This window comes from Xyrauchen texanus, chromosome 10 (genome assembly GCF_025860055.1).
Source record: "Xyrauchen texanus isolate HMW12.3.18 chromosome 10, RBS_HiC_50CHRs, whole genome shotgun sequence".
Lineage (NCBI taxonomy): Eukaryota > Metazoa > Chordata > Actinopteri > Cypriniformes > Catostomidae > Xyrauchen > Xyrauchen texanus.
This window is the reverse complement of record NC_068285.1, coordinates 13,198,730-13,212,801: the sequence shown is the minus strand read 5'-3', so window position 1 is coordinate 13,212,801 and position 14,072 is coordinate 13,198,730. Positions and strand designations below refer to the sequence as shown.

The following is a 14,072-nucleotide window of genomic DNA, read 5'->3' as shown; positions in this document are numbered from 1 at the left end:
ATGAATACAATTGTAAATATAAACATGTTAAAAATAAACCATGACCTATAGATAGTTTAACACAAATCTCATTCATATTTGTTTCATAAAACAAGTTTGCACGCTTAAACAACAGATAGCGCAAACATTCCTGCCCACACCCACTTGCGCTGGCACAAAAATTGCGCTTCGAATTAGCATGCTCACAAAAACGAGATAAGACGCAGTGCACAATTGTTTGCATGTAGTGCTGCGCTTTGCACGCTCAATAGAGCCCTATGACAACCTCACTAAATTCTGTTAGATTTATGCCTAAAACAATAAACGACTTAAAACTGTAATATGTTTATATTTACAATTTTCAAGGGAATCACCTACGAATGGCTTATACTTACTAAATATACAGTGAATATTTAAATGTTTACTGACTGGCCCCATTCACTTCCATTGTAAGTGCCTCACTGTAACTCAGATTTTGCTTTTTCAAAATGATTGTTTTCTAATTTTTCTACTAAATACACGGGTATGAAGTTAGTTCCAGGTTTTCCGACCACATGACAGATGCTTATCACTTCGCTTCTTTCTTTTCAGTCACTTTTGAACTCGTTATGGTGGCTTGGACTGTTTCTAAGCAAAATAATGAATCGATGGCGTTAGGAAGTATGTCTATATCCAAAATCATAAAAAAATAACCTCGGTATAAGTGGAGTAATTGGCTCGGGACCGTGAATTATTGAAAATGAATGCCCTCTAAGCTTTGCGTCATGGCTACATTACCACCTTGGATGTGCTTCAATCTTTAATAATTAAAGGGTCCGTCGTCAATTATTTCTTACATAATATAATGATTTAATTGAAATTGCAAGTAACTGTCGCAACATGCATAATTCTATGTGATCGCATTAACGTGATCTCTGAAGTGTGAAAATACATTCTCAAATTCCAGCTTAAAATGTAGAGAAAACTATAGTAGGTGGATAATTATGGGCTGAAATATGTGCCACCAGAAACTGAATTTGAACCATTTATATTTGAATTTGAATGGCTAAACTTGAATAATTGCATTGAAAAACTGAATTTGAATCACATAATTTGAAATTGTATTGTTTAATTAAAATTGAATTTATTCAAAAACTGAATCTGAATTGTATCATTTGAAATTGAATTTATTCGTTTGGAACTGAAGTCCAATAAAATTTGATCCTCACTGAAAATTAAACTCTCTATATATCTTCACATTCACTTCTCACAATTCAGATTCAGTTCTCAAATTCAATTTCAAGTTACTGAGACAGACATCCGGTAGTTGGAGGATGAAGGAAGAGCAATCGAGCAGATCGATAGATAGCGTTCATTGAGCACAGGACTCCTCTTGGGCCAATCAGCACCAATGTTTTGGAGCACAGTACGTTACCCGCCATGAAACTATGGAATTACGATTGTGTCAATAATAATGAATGTAACTTTATAAAACTGAACGTAACTTTATAAAACTGAACGTAACTTTTCAGAAACTATCAAAAATATTCCATTACAAAAGAAGCAAAACACAATTAAAATTAAAAAATGAACTCAGTCGCATCGAACTTATCAGGCTCTTCAAATATGCTTCATTTTTTGTTAATGTTTTTCAAAGATTCGTTTTAGCAAATCGTGGATTCTGAATACATTGCCACAGATTTAGCTTACGCTTCGCAGTTTTCCGTTTGCTGTTTTGAGACAAACCTCTCGTGGGGGTGGGCTTAACAGTGATCTACTCTGATTGGATAGTGAGCTTTTGATGGACAGGTGCTCTCTGACCCGGATGTACAGACGTCACTCAGTGGCGCGCATATTGGAAAGCTCTCGCGGTGATTTGACTTCGTGTTACTGAAGTAACCTATAACATCGATAAAAGTTTTATTCATGTAACATTGTTTATCATTCAGTGCCTACCTGGAAAGTGACATTTGTCTTTGGTCCTGACAAGTAACGTTAGCATTAAAAGAAAGGAAGATTAGGCAAACATATTATTTATGTTTTATATTTATATCTATACATGGTATCTTGATATATAAAAAAGTTTTTTAAACAATAAATTTGCAAAATAAAGCCAGAACTGTTGCACACTGTAACGTTACATGAATAAAACTTTTATCGATGTTATTGGTTACTTCAGTAACACGAACTTACTTCAAGCTGCCTTGACGATCGAAGGTCTCATATAATATTAAATTATATAATTAATTATTATATAATTATAGGTCAAATATTATTTACATATTGTTAGTAAGTAATACAACAAAGCACGACGTATTGCATAACTACAAATCACCGCGAGAGCTTTCCAATATGCGCGCCACTGAGTGACGTCTGTACATCCGGGTCAGAGAGCACCTGTCCATCAAAAGCTCACTATCCAATCAGAGTAGATCACTGTTAAGCCCACCCCCACGAGAGGTTTGTCTCAAAACAGCAAGCGGAAAACTGCGGCGTAAGCTGAAATCTGTGGCAATGTATTCAGAATCCACGATTTGCGAAAACGAATCTTTGAAAAACATTAACAAAAAATGAAGCATATTTGAAGAGCCTGTTAAATTCGTGCGACTGAGTTCATTTTTTTAATTTTAATTGTGTTTTTCTTCTTTTGTAATGGAATATTTTTGATAGTTTCTGAAAAAGTTACATTCAGTTTTATAACGTTACATTCATTATTATTGACACAATCGTAATTCCATAGTTTCATGGCGGGTAACGTACTGTGCTCCAAAACATTGGTGCTGATTGGCCCAAGAGGAGTCCTGTGCGCCAATGAACGCTATCTATCGATCTAGCTCGATTGCTCTTCCTTCATCCTCCAACTACCCGGATGTCTGTCTCAGTAACTTGAAATTGAATTTGAGAACTGAATCTGAATTGTGAGAAGTGAATGTGAAGATATATAGAGAGTTTAATTTTCAGTGAGGATCAAATTTTATTGGACTTCAGTTCCAAACGAATAAATTCAATTTCAAATGATACAATTCAGATTCAGTTTTTGAATAAATTCAATTTTAATTAAACAATACAATTTCAAATTATGTGATTCAAATTCAGATTTTCAATGCAATTATTCAAGTTTAGCCATTCAAATTCAAATATAAATGGTTCAAATTCAGTTTCTGGTGGCATATATTTCAGCCCATAGATAATACTCTTCAACTTTAATGATTCCTGTATATAGATATAGATATTCACCATCTCCCAGGCTGCAGGGTCGTGTTTGAAGAGGGAGTGGGTCAACTCCACCGAAACACGTTTTCTGTAGTCTGAACTCTTGTCCTCAGAGATGCGGAAGAGCACAGCCGCAGCGTAAGTGGCTGAGGAATAGAGGAAGTGTTAAAAAAAAAACAATCACCACACTGGCCATCACAAGAGCCACCCCATACTGTCAGGACATTTGTCAGTGGTTTAGAAGTGTGGTGCTAAATCAAGTGGAAGATTTTACCTCTGTTCAGTCTCTAAAATAATATAAATATTTGTTGTATTAAGAATAAAGTGAAATAATATATAGAGGAATATAGAACACATAAAAAGAGTAAATACTGCAGATATCTCATTTAACAGAAATGACTCCATCCATCCATCCAACCAACCATCCATCCCTCCATCCATCCATCCCTCCATCCAACCATCCATCCATCCAACCATCCATCCCTCCATCCAACCATCCATCCCTCCGTCCATCCATCCATCCAACCATCCATCCCTCCATCCATCCATCCCTCCATCCAACCATCCCTCCATCCATCCATCCATCATCCCTCCATCCATCCATCCATCCATCCATCCATCCATCCATCCATCCACATCCATCCATCCATCCATCCCTCCCTCCCTCCCTCCCTCCCTCCATCCAACCATCCATCCATCCCTCCATCCAACCATCCATCCATCCATCCATCCCTCCATCATCCATCCAACCAACCATCCCTCCCTCCCTCCAACCATCCATCCATCCATCCATCCATCCTCCCTCCCTCCATCCGACCATCCATCCATCCATCCCTCCCTCCCTCCCTCCATCCAATCATCCATCCCTCCCTCATCCAACCATCCTCCATCCATCCATCCATCCATCCATCCCTCCCTCCCTCCATCCATCCATCCATCCAACCATCCATCCATCCCTCCCTCCATCCAACCATCCATCCCTCCCTCCCTCCCTCCCTCCCTCCCTCCATCCATCCATCCATCCATCCATCCATCCCTCCCTCCCTCCATCCAATCATCCATCCCTCCATCCCTCCCTCCCTCCCTCCATCCAACCATCCATCCCTCCTTCCCTCCATCCAATCATCCATCCCTCCATCCCTCCCTCCCTCCATCCAACCATCCATACATCCATCCAACCCTCCCTTCCTCCATCCATCCAACCCTCCCTTCCTCCATCCATCCATCCAACCAACCATCCATCCAACCATCCCTCCCTCCCTCCATCCCTCCAGCCAACCATCCATCCATCCATCCATCCATCCATCCATCCATCCATCCATCCATCCATCCATCCATCCAACCATCTGTCCATCCATCCATCCAACCATCCATCTATTCACACAGCAGGTAATATGTTATATTGAAAGTATGTAGGTGGGCATTATGCGTAATAGCACAAACGTTTCTTGTCACTCACCGATCCCCTCATTGGGTGAGTGTAGGAGCTCCATGAGAGGTGCAGAGGCGCCCTCTGCGTCAATCATCTCTGCAGACTGCTTGTCCAGAGCCAGCTCACACAAAACACCCGCAGATACACGCTTTATATTCTCCACATATGAGTACAGAAGCTAGGACAAAAGAGACAAAGAATGAGAGGAGACTATAAAGGTAAATTTACTTGAAGAGCAAAATTATGATACAGTGGATTCCAAAAGTTGAAAACACTGAAAACATGGGATTAAAACATATATTTTAAACCTGGAAATAAACAAAGTTTTAGGATTTTGAAAGAAAAATAAAACAAACAAACTTGATGCAAAGATGTAAAAATATTAGGAAAGATTTAAAGGGACAGTTCACCCAAAAATTTAAAATCTCTAATGATTTACTCACCCTCATGCCATCCCAGATGTGTATGACTTACTTTCTTCAGCAGAACACAAATTAAGATTTGGCCCCCAAATTCTGACATATCTCAACTTTTCACTCAGTTATGTCGACACTATAGAAGCACTTTCACTAATCGATTCAGACTTTTGGACCCAACTGGTCAAATTTAGTGAGATAAATTTTACAACAGGTCAAAACAATTAGCCAATGGGGTGAGAAATCTAGACATAGGCCTATATTTAAAATGCTTTCTCTGAAAATGTATCTTGTATTAAGGATGTTTCGATATTTCTATAAGATATTAACAAAGATACTGATTAAGAAAATGATTTTCAATCTTGGAACTTTGTAATGCAACACTTCTTATGTCTTATGTCTCCTTCGGGTGAATTGCTTGTGTGGCTGCAATTCCTCATTTGTGAGTCACTTTGGATAATAGCGCGAACTTAATTAATAAATGTAATATAGTGCAACATAATTACACAAACACACAGCAGCCAGACACCCCGCAGTCATCAGCTATGACAACCACACATCACAACATGCACAGATGAACCAGTCTCACGATCAGGAATGCCATAATGTTGTTCAGTACTTGCACAAACAGAGGAATGGTCTGCAGGCTGGCGATTTCCCCCCGGCTGATTGGATCTCTGGCCAGGATGTGCAAAGCGCCCGTGCAACCTTCTACAATCTCCTCCATTCGCACGCCATCCTGTGAGGAAAGGGGGAAAATGCGGGAGAAAGAGTGAAAATACAACATTGTTTTGTCACACCAAAGAGACCTGCTTTTCCATAACTTGGTGTATGCCAAAAACTAAGACATTAATGCTAATTGAATAGCTTTTTTTTTTAACTCTCTTTGGGGTCTTTGGCCTGTATGGGAAGGTGGATAAAGCTGCTTTTGGATTTAGGGACAGGAATCATGTAGAAAAGGGGCTAAATAATGGTTGAAATATACCTGATAGGTCTGCTGAGCACCTGAACCATGCCTTTGTGTTTCCTGGTGAGCTTTCAAGAGCAGGTTGACCAATCGGGGTATAGTTCCGGCCTCCCTCAAAGGCGCCTGATTGGCTGGACAGAGAGCCAAGTTGCGAATCAAGCCCACTGTGGCCTATAGCGAGAAAATGTACATTATCAACTACTGTTGATAACATTTACTGTTCTACTGTTCTAACAACCAGCAATTCGGCAATTACATTTTTTATGTTTTCTATTACCTAAATAAGTATTTTCCCAGAGGAACATTTTATTTTTTGTAGCTTGCCATTTAATAACTCATTAGACTTCATTGAAGTTTCAACTCTAACTCTCTTTAAGATGTCTCTTAAAAAGTACTTTAGAAGAAATCTAAATGACAAATAACACAATTCTTGACATTACATGTGAATGGCATAGCTCAGATCATTTGGTCTTGGGAAAAAATGCCTGAAAATAATTTTGCATTCATACCTGGAACAATCAAACTACTTTGAAACTAAATTTTCCAAGCTAATCCTACCTTAAATAAGTTCAACGACCATTAAGATACTCTTTTTCAAATTTAGTTAGCTACACCAACATAACGTAGCTAACTATTGATGCTACTGATGATATTACTCAAAAGCAATTAAATAAAATCACCTGTTACAGTACATAATATATTTTACGGTGACATGGTTGAACTATGGTACTTGCAGAAAAACCATAGTAACCACAAAATGAACCATGTTTAATACAGTCATGATTGCTGCAATATTACTATAGTAAAACCATGGTTACAATATGCACAGAAAAAACTATTTTAAGATTTGCACATTCAATTTCATAACAAAAGTCCATTAAATTGATTTGAGTAATCTTAATCAAAACCAAAATTATAATTGTGGCAGCAGGGGCGTGGTCAAGCGCCCGTCCGGGAGAGAAAAGCGGTAAGGGCGCTTACACCTGAGCTAAATTATGTCTAACACCGGTGTCTAATTTCAGTGAGCACGGGGAGAGCGGCATAAAAGGGCAGCGACAGGGCCTCCAGGGAGAGCGAGATGACAAGCTAACTCAGTGCGCTGATATTGTATTGTGTGTGTGATAGTGATATTGTAAGAACAACGGGAATTAAAAGCTTACCTTGTGGTGAAGACCTGTTTCCTTTAAATTCCCAGGTTTCGGCACCAGTGTGACACCTCTCACATTAAGGAGGACAGGAAACAGGTCTTCACCACTTACAATATCACTATAACACACAATACAATATCAGCGCACTGAGTTAGCTTGTCATCTCTCTCTCCCTGGAGGCCCTCTCGCTGCCCTTTTATGCCGCTCTCCCCGTGCTCACTGAAATTAGACACCGGTGTTAGACATAATTTAGCTCAGGTGTAAGCGCCCTTACCGCTTTCTCTCCCGGACGGGCGCTTGACCACGCCCCCGCTGCCACAATAATATATAAATAAATATTTACAGTTTTATTAATTTAACACTGTAAAGAGATTAATGGAAAGGAGGAGGCGAGAACCGGCTTGACAATATAAATAATATTTTTAATAAAGAACTAAAACCAAAAGACACAAACACATACATAGGACGGACAGCTGCCCGTAAACGCTCTCTCTCTGACGCACCACCGTCTGCAGTCGGCCTTTAATCCTCTCGGAGGCTTGATTAGCCTGATAAGGGGCCGGGTGTGTAAAATCACGACTTTACCGGGTGTGTAAAACTAACACTTTACAATAAGGTTTAATTTTGCTAACTTTAGTTATAGAACAACAATTAACTATATATATATATATATATTATAGCATTTCTTCATCTTTGTTAATGATAGTTAATAAAAATACAATAGTTCATTATTAGTTCATGATCATTTACATTGTTAACTAATGTTAAAATATACAATTTTGGAACCTCTTTGTAAAGTGTTACTATTTAATTTAGTTAAAAATTACACAATTCAATTTGATGGAATTTTGTAATAAAATTGAAATGCATAAATAGTAAAAGTAGACAAAATTATGTTTTTGAGTGTGTATCCCACATTATTACTGTGGTAAAACCATAGTGAATTGTATTAAAAGCTTGGTTTCCACCAAAAACATTCGACTAAAGTCAGTTACTACAGTATTAGGCTATATACTTATTATACTTATATACTTATTATAAGGGTTAAACAATCAGGGTGACAACACCAGACTTACAAACATTTACAATAAATATAAACTTATAAACACCCTATTTTTATATAACAGGTTTGAAATATAGTGATAATCAACAACAATTAACTGAATATTTCAGAAAACAGAAGGCAAAGTCACATTTTTAATTTCATATTCAAGTTCATTCATCATATTTCTTAAGTGACTTATTCTTGTATATTACAAGGTGCTGACTTTTGAGTGAACACTAGCACTGACATCAAAATGATGGCAACCGAGGGATGTAACTTCACACATTAATGGGTTTTAATTAAAATCTTGAGCTAAATGCAAAGTTTAGTATGAGATGCTCAGTGTCAGAGGATAAATACACGTGTATATGCAAATCTCTTGAGGTGTTATGTCTTGTAAACCACAAATGGAAGACTATCCTACTACTGCATATTGCACAGTATATACTGACTACATTTATTTAAAACAGTACGTGTTATGCAACAAATGCATCAAAGATTCAAACAGTATGTTGCATGTTTACTACAGCAAATTATGTCCAGTTATCATCTCAAAAATACATGCTGTTTTTTAAGTTTGTGTAAAAATCCAATCAAATAATGAGTTAAGAAATAGATGTTGAAAAACGCTGCTACTTACAGTTCATTCGAAATGAAGCTCTTTTGGTCCATTCAATGCAAGAAATATGAATCTTCAAAAATCACATTAAGCCACCGTAAAATAATCAACACAACTCCAGGTGTTAAATCCATGTCTTCAGAAGTGATATGATGGGTGTGGGCGAGAAACAGATCATTATTTAAGATCCATTTTACTATAAACTATATTGACCACTTTTTCGCTTCTGATCCGATATCGGAAATCTCAGTATCGGCCGATACCGATCCCGATCGCGATCCGATACCAGTGTTGTTTTTTTGCATAATCAGTTTAGAATATCTTGACATTATTGTGTGGAACAAATTGGGCGAGCTTTTTAATATGTAAAGAAACACAAACCTCTAACTACACATTATTTCAATATACACTCACCTAAAGGATTATTAGGAACACCTGTTCAATTTCTCATTAATGCAATTATCTAATCAACCAATCACATGGCAGTTGCTTCAATGCATTTAGGGGTATGGTCCTGGTCAAGACAATCTCCTGAACTCCAAACTGAATGTCAGAATGGGAAAGAAAGGTGATTTAAGCAATTTTGAGCGTGGCATGGTTGTTGGTGCCAGACGGGCCGGTCTGAGTATTTCACAATCTGCTCAGTTACTGGGATTTTCACACACAACCATTTCTAGGGTTTACAAAGAATGGTGTGAAAAGGGAAAAACATCCAGTATCGCGGCAGTCCTGTGGGCGAAAATGCCTTGTTGATGCTAGAGGTCAGAGGAGAATGGACCGACTGATTCAAGCTGATAGAAGAGCAACTTTGCCTGAAATAACCACTCGTTACAACCGAGGTATGCAGCAAAGCATTTGTGAAGCCACAACACGCACAACCTTGAGGCGGATGGGCTACAACAGCAGAAGACCCCACCGGGTACCACTCATCTCCACTACAAATAGGAAAAAGAGGCTACAATTTGCAAGAGCTCACCAAAATTGGACAGTTGAAGACTGGAAAAATGTTGCCTGGTCTGATGAGTCTCGATTTCTGTGGAGACATTCAGATGGTAGAGTCAGAATTTGGCGTAAACAGAATGAGAACATGGATCCATCATGCCTTGTTACCACTGTGCAGGCTGGTGGTGGTGGTGTAATGGTGTGGGGGATGTTTTCTTGGCACACTTTAGGCCCCTTAGTGCCAATTGGGCATCGTTTAAATGCCACGGTCTACCTGAGCATTGTTTCTGACCATATCCATCCCTTTATGTCCACCATGTACCCATCCTCTGATGGCTACTTCCAGCAGGATAATGCACCATGTCACAAAGCACGAATCATTTCAAATTGGTTTCTTGAACATGACAATGAGTTCACTGTACTAAAATGGCCCCCACAGTCACCAGATCTCAACCCAATAGAGCATCTTTGGGATGTGGTGGAACGGGAGCTTCGTGCCCTGGATGTGCATCCCACAAATCTCCATCAACTGCAAGATGCTATCCTATCAATATGGGCCAACATTTCTAAAGAATGCTTTCAGCACCTTGTTGAATCAATGCCACGTAGAATTAAGGCAGTTCTGAAGGCGAAAGTGGGTCAAACACAGTATTAGTATGGTGTTCCTAATAATCCTTTAGGTGAGTGTAAATGCACAGCTTATTAAGAAACACTTTATTATTAACTAGTATACTGGATAATGTAGCAGCAAAATTAACAGTAATTCCAGTAGAAGTCATCAGGACAAGAAGGCGTCATATTTATTTATTTATTTTGTTTTCAACATGCATCTGGACTGTAAAGGATTCACATCTCTTCAATTTAGTTGCAAGATAACAGCTCACTTTTCATTCACACAGTTATTTTTTGGAACCCATTCAACTTAAATATTATTATCATTTGTAAACAAATAATAATATATTATAATAGTAATATATATTAATATATCTCAGTCGTGCACCTTTAACTTTTAAACCCTCACGCTTTTATTTTGACATTCTGAACTCTCCAGGAAGTCGTGTGTGTGTCTGTTTGTTGGCAAGTTCACAGGAGTTTAATTCGCTTCTTATTCAAATTCTGGTAAAAATGAACTTCTGGTGCCGTTCTAAATATATATTAGAAGTGATCCGAACTATTGAGCATCTACATCTGAGATGTGGTTCGTGAGTAGCGTTCAAATATTGCGCACAGCTTGAAGGCTAAAAATAGCTGCGAGTTTGTGTAAGAGCAGCACCATTCACTGACGCGCTGGAGATGCGCTTGCATTTTATATAGTTACTTATTAAACCGCCTTTTGTGATTCTCAGAGCTATCGTACGTCTTCAAGTGGCTTTGAATAAAATGCAGGAGTCATATGAACTGCTATAGTAGTGTTTTAATGGTTCTTTTATGCCATTTTTTGAGCTTGATAGCAAAAAACATGACTAACACACAGTATCGGATTTTAGATCGGGCTCGTCGGACCGATACAATGTAGGGATGCACCGATCCGATACCTGAATCGGTATCAGCTCCGTGCATCCCTACTCTGACCAGCACCGACCACTAGTTGGCGAAATGTGTGAAGAATGCGAATCACCAAAAAACCAAAAATAAAGAAGAAGAATGTTTAAGTGAAAGTGAAATTGGAGATTTCTAGTAAATTAGAAATCTCTTAAATACCCACACATCATATCGCTTCTGAAGACATGGATTTAATCACTGGAGTCGTATGGATTCATTTTAAGCTGCCTATATGTGCTTTTTGGAGCTTCAAAGTTCTACACACCACTTACTGGCATTGCATGGACCTACAGAGCTGAGATATTCTTCTAAAAATCTGAATTTGTGTTCTGCAGAAGAAAGAAAGTCACACACATCTGGGATGTCAGGAGTTCGAGAAAATAATGAGATAATTTTCATTTTTGGGTGAACTATTCTTTTAAAAATCAAACTAAATTTTGTGAAATTCATATTTAAAACAAGAAATATAAACTTGTTTCACCTTTAGAATTAAGTTTATTTTTATGACCCCATTGGCACATAGTTGTTTCTTCTTTAAGCATAAACCTCTCAACATTTTCACAAGACCTCTTTTAATGGAAAGCATGACAACAACACTGTGAATTGCACAGAGTTGACACTACATACTACAGAAACAATATGAGTAGAACGGTAGTAATCTATTCCACCTCAGTTCAGAGGAAATGTCAAACTTTCCTTTATCTGAGGTGTTTGTCAACCCCAGATTTTGCCACTTTACTTCTGATTGCTTGCTCCCCCATTCCCCCTGGAATCTACACCCCAGACCCCAAGTGTGCCACTTTACTTCTGCTCACTCAGCCAGCTGTGTAATTTAATACTGCCTCCTTCATAACGCATCATTAGGCAACAATGTTTCTCTGCTGACTAGAAAAGACTTGCTGCAAGATCAACTCTCCACAGGGTGGAACTGCAAGCCATATCAACTTCCTGAATCGTTACAAACTACAAGTGAATTTAACATGACACAAAACATTTCAGGCATTGGGGTTCCATGTGTGTAACGTGTCTTCCACACCCTGCCTGGGTGCAACCAGAGACATCATCCAAACTCACATACTGAAATGGGAGAGTCCACCCACAGTTTAGAGGGTTCGCCTAAATGTCATTTGTTAAACCTTGGAACAGTTTTCTGGTACGCATAAGCTTTTTCGATAGTTAACCCTCTAAATTCTGATAGGATGAGCCACGTTTCAAGCCATTGTTAAATTCCAATAAACTCACACCTGTGCGTGCACATTCTATTTAAAGGATTAGTTCACCCGAAAATGTATAATCTCTCATCATTTACTTACCCTCAGGTCATCCCAGATGTGCAGGATGTTCTTTTTGCAGCAGAACACAAATTAAGATTTTTTTTAAGAATATTTCAGCTCTGTAGGTCCATACAGTTCAAGTGAATGGTGGCCAGAACTTTGAAGCTCCAAAAAGCACATAAAAGCAGCAGTGGTTTAATCCATGTCTTCTGAAGTAGTCAGTTTTGGGTGAGAAAAGACCAACATATGTATAGGATACTGTGTATAAAATCCCAGGAGAACAGCAGTTACAGAAATGCTCAAACCAGCCCATCTGGCACCATCCATGCAATTATCTAATCAGCCAATCGTGTGGCAGCAGTGCATAAAATCATGCAGATGCGGGTCAGGAGCTTCAGTTAATGTTCACATCAAAAATCAGAATGGCTATAATTCTGAATAAAATCTTAATTTTATTTTTTTGATTTTGCTAGGACCTTTCCTTGCAATGTAAGGACCTACAGAGCTGCAATATTCTTCAAAAAATCTTTGTTTGTGTTCTGCAGAAGAAAGAAAGTCATACACATCTGTAATGGCATGAGGGTGAGTAAATGATAAGAAAATTGTAATTATTGGTTGAACTATCCCTTTAACATGGCAAGTTACCCCCTTTGAAACCAGCTAAAAACAGTCGGCAGCCTCCATTGGCAGAATGGGTTGATTATAAATTATAAACACATTAGTTCATCATTTTCCAGCAAACATGTGTTTGTGAATGTACACTTTGGCTGTCATGGAGTTACATTAAACTGGAGCTGTATATCTTCAGATATTACTTAAATGTAAAAAACGAATACATTTTTGTATTTATCTTTTTTTTTTTTTTTTTTGCTGTATTTAAAAAAAAAAAAAAAATGATGTTAAATGAAAAATAAAAATATATTTGAATAATGGGTTGATCAATTAAAAACACGTAAATTATAAACACATTAGTTCATTATCGTTTTTCAGCAAAAATCATGAATGTCTAATGTTTCATTATAGCTGTATAATTTCCAGATATTACAGCAATTTAATCATCTAAAACCATTCTAATATTTCATAATAATTCATTTAATTTATATATATATTTATTTATTTATTGTAAACTTGATGTTAAATGAACACTATGATATACAGTGACATGTAAAATAATTGGTCCAGTGATGTGAGGGAATGTGAGGGAAAAACAATAAGATCTATACATAAAAGACAGTAAGCCATGACATTTTTTTTAGGAATCTCTATATGTGTAATACAGAATAAGGGTGAAAATAAGAGCCTGGCATTCTCATTTTTCTGGATCGATACACTTGCACTGAACAGATCACGGCATGCAGCTTTTTGCTCCGCCTGACTGATACGATTAAATGGGAGATCATGCGTGCCAGGAGCCTGTGCCCACCGAGAGACAATCAGAGTCCTGCCCACCACAAATCAGAGTGCAGAGGACAGCCAATTACATCCACCACGACCTTTCCTGATTTGACGAAGCGTC

General features: G+C 38.0%; 2 protein-coding genes across 4 annotated transcripts in view; both read right to left on the bottom strand.

Annotated features, from left to right (window-relative positions):
- The window catches only part of LOC127650920 (zinc finger protein 449-like), a 451,526-nt gene that overhangs the window by 220,912 nt on the left and 216,542 nt on the right, over positions 1-14,072 (bottom strand). The gene's annotated exons all lie outside the window — the stretch shown is intronic.
- jupb (junction plakoglobin b) overlaps positions 1-14,072 on the bottom strand; it is a 148,793-nt gene that overhangs the window by 20,196 nt on the left and 114,525 nt on the right. For all 3 annotated transcript variants that reach the window (XM_052136571.1, XM_052136569.1, XM_052136570.1), the window contains exons 10-13: positions 6,005-6,157; positions 5,639-5,758; positions 4,631-4,781; positions 3,196-3,317 (exon numbers count right to left, since the gene is read on the bottom strand). In XM_052136571.1, coding sequence (XP_051992531.1) covers positions 3,196-3,317; positions 4,631-4,781; positions 5,639-5,758; positions 6,005-6,157 — 546 coding nt within the window. The remainder of the gene's footprint in view (positions 1-3,195; positions 3,318-4,630; positions 4,782-5,638; positions 5,759-6,004; positions 6,158-14,072) is intronic.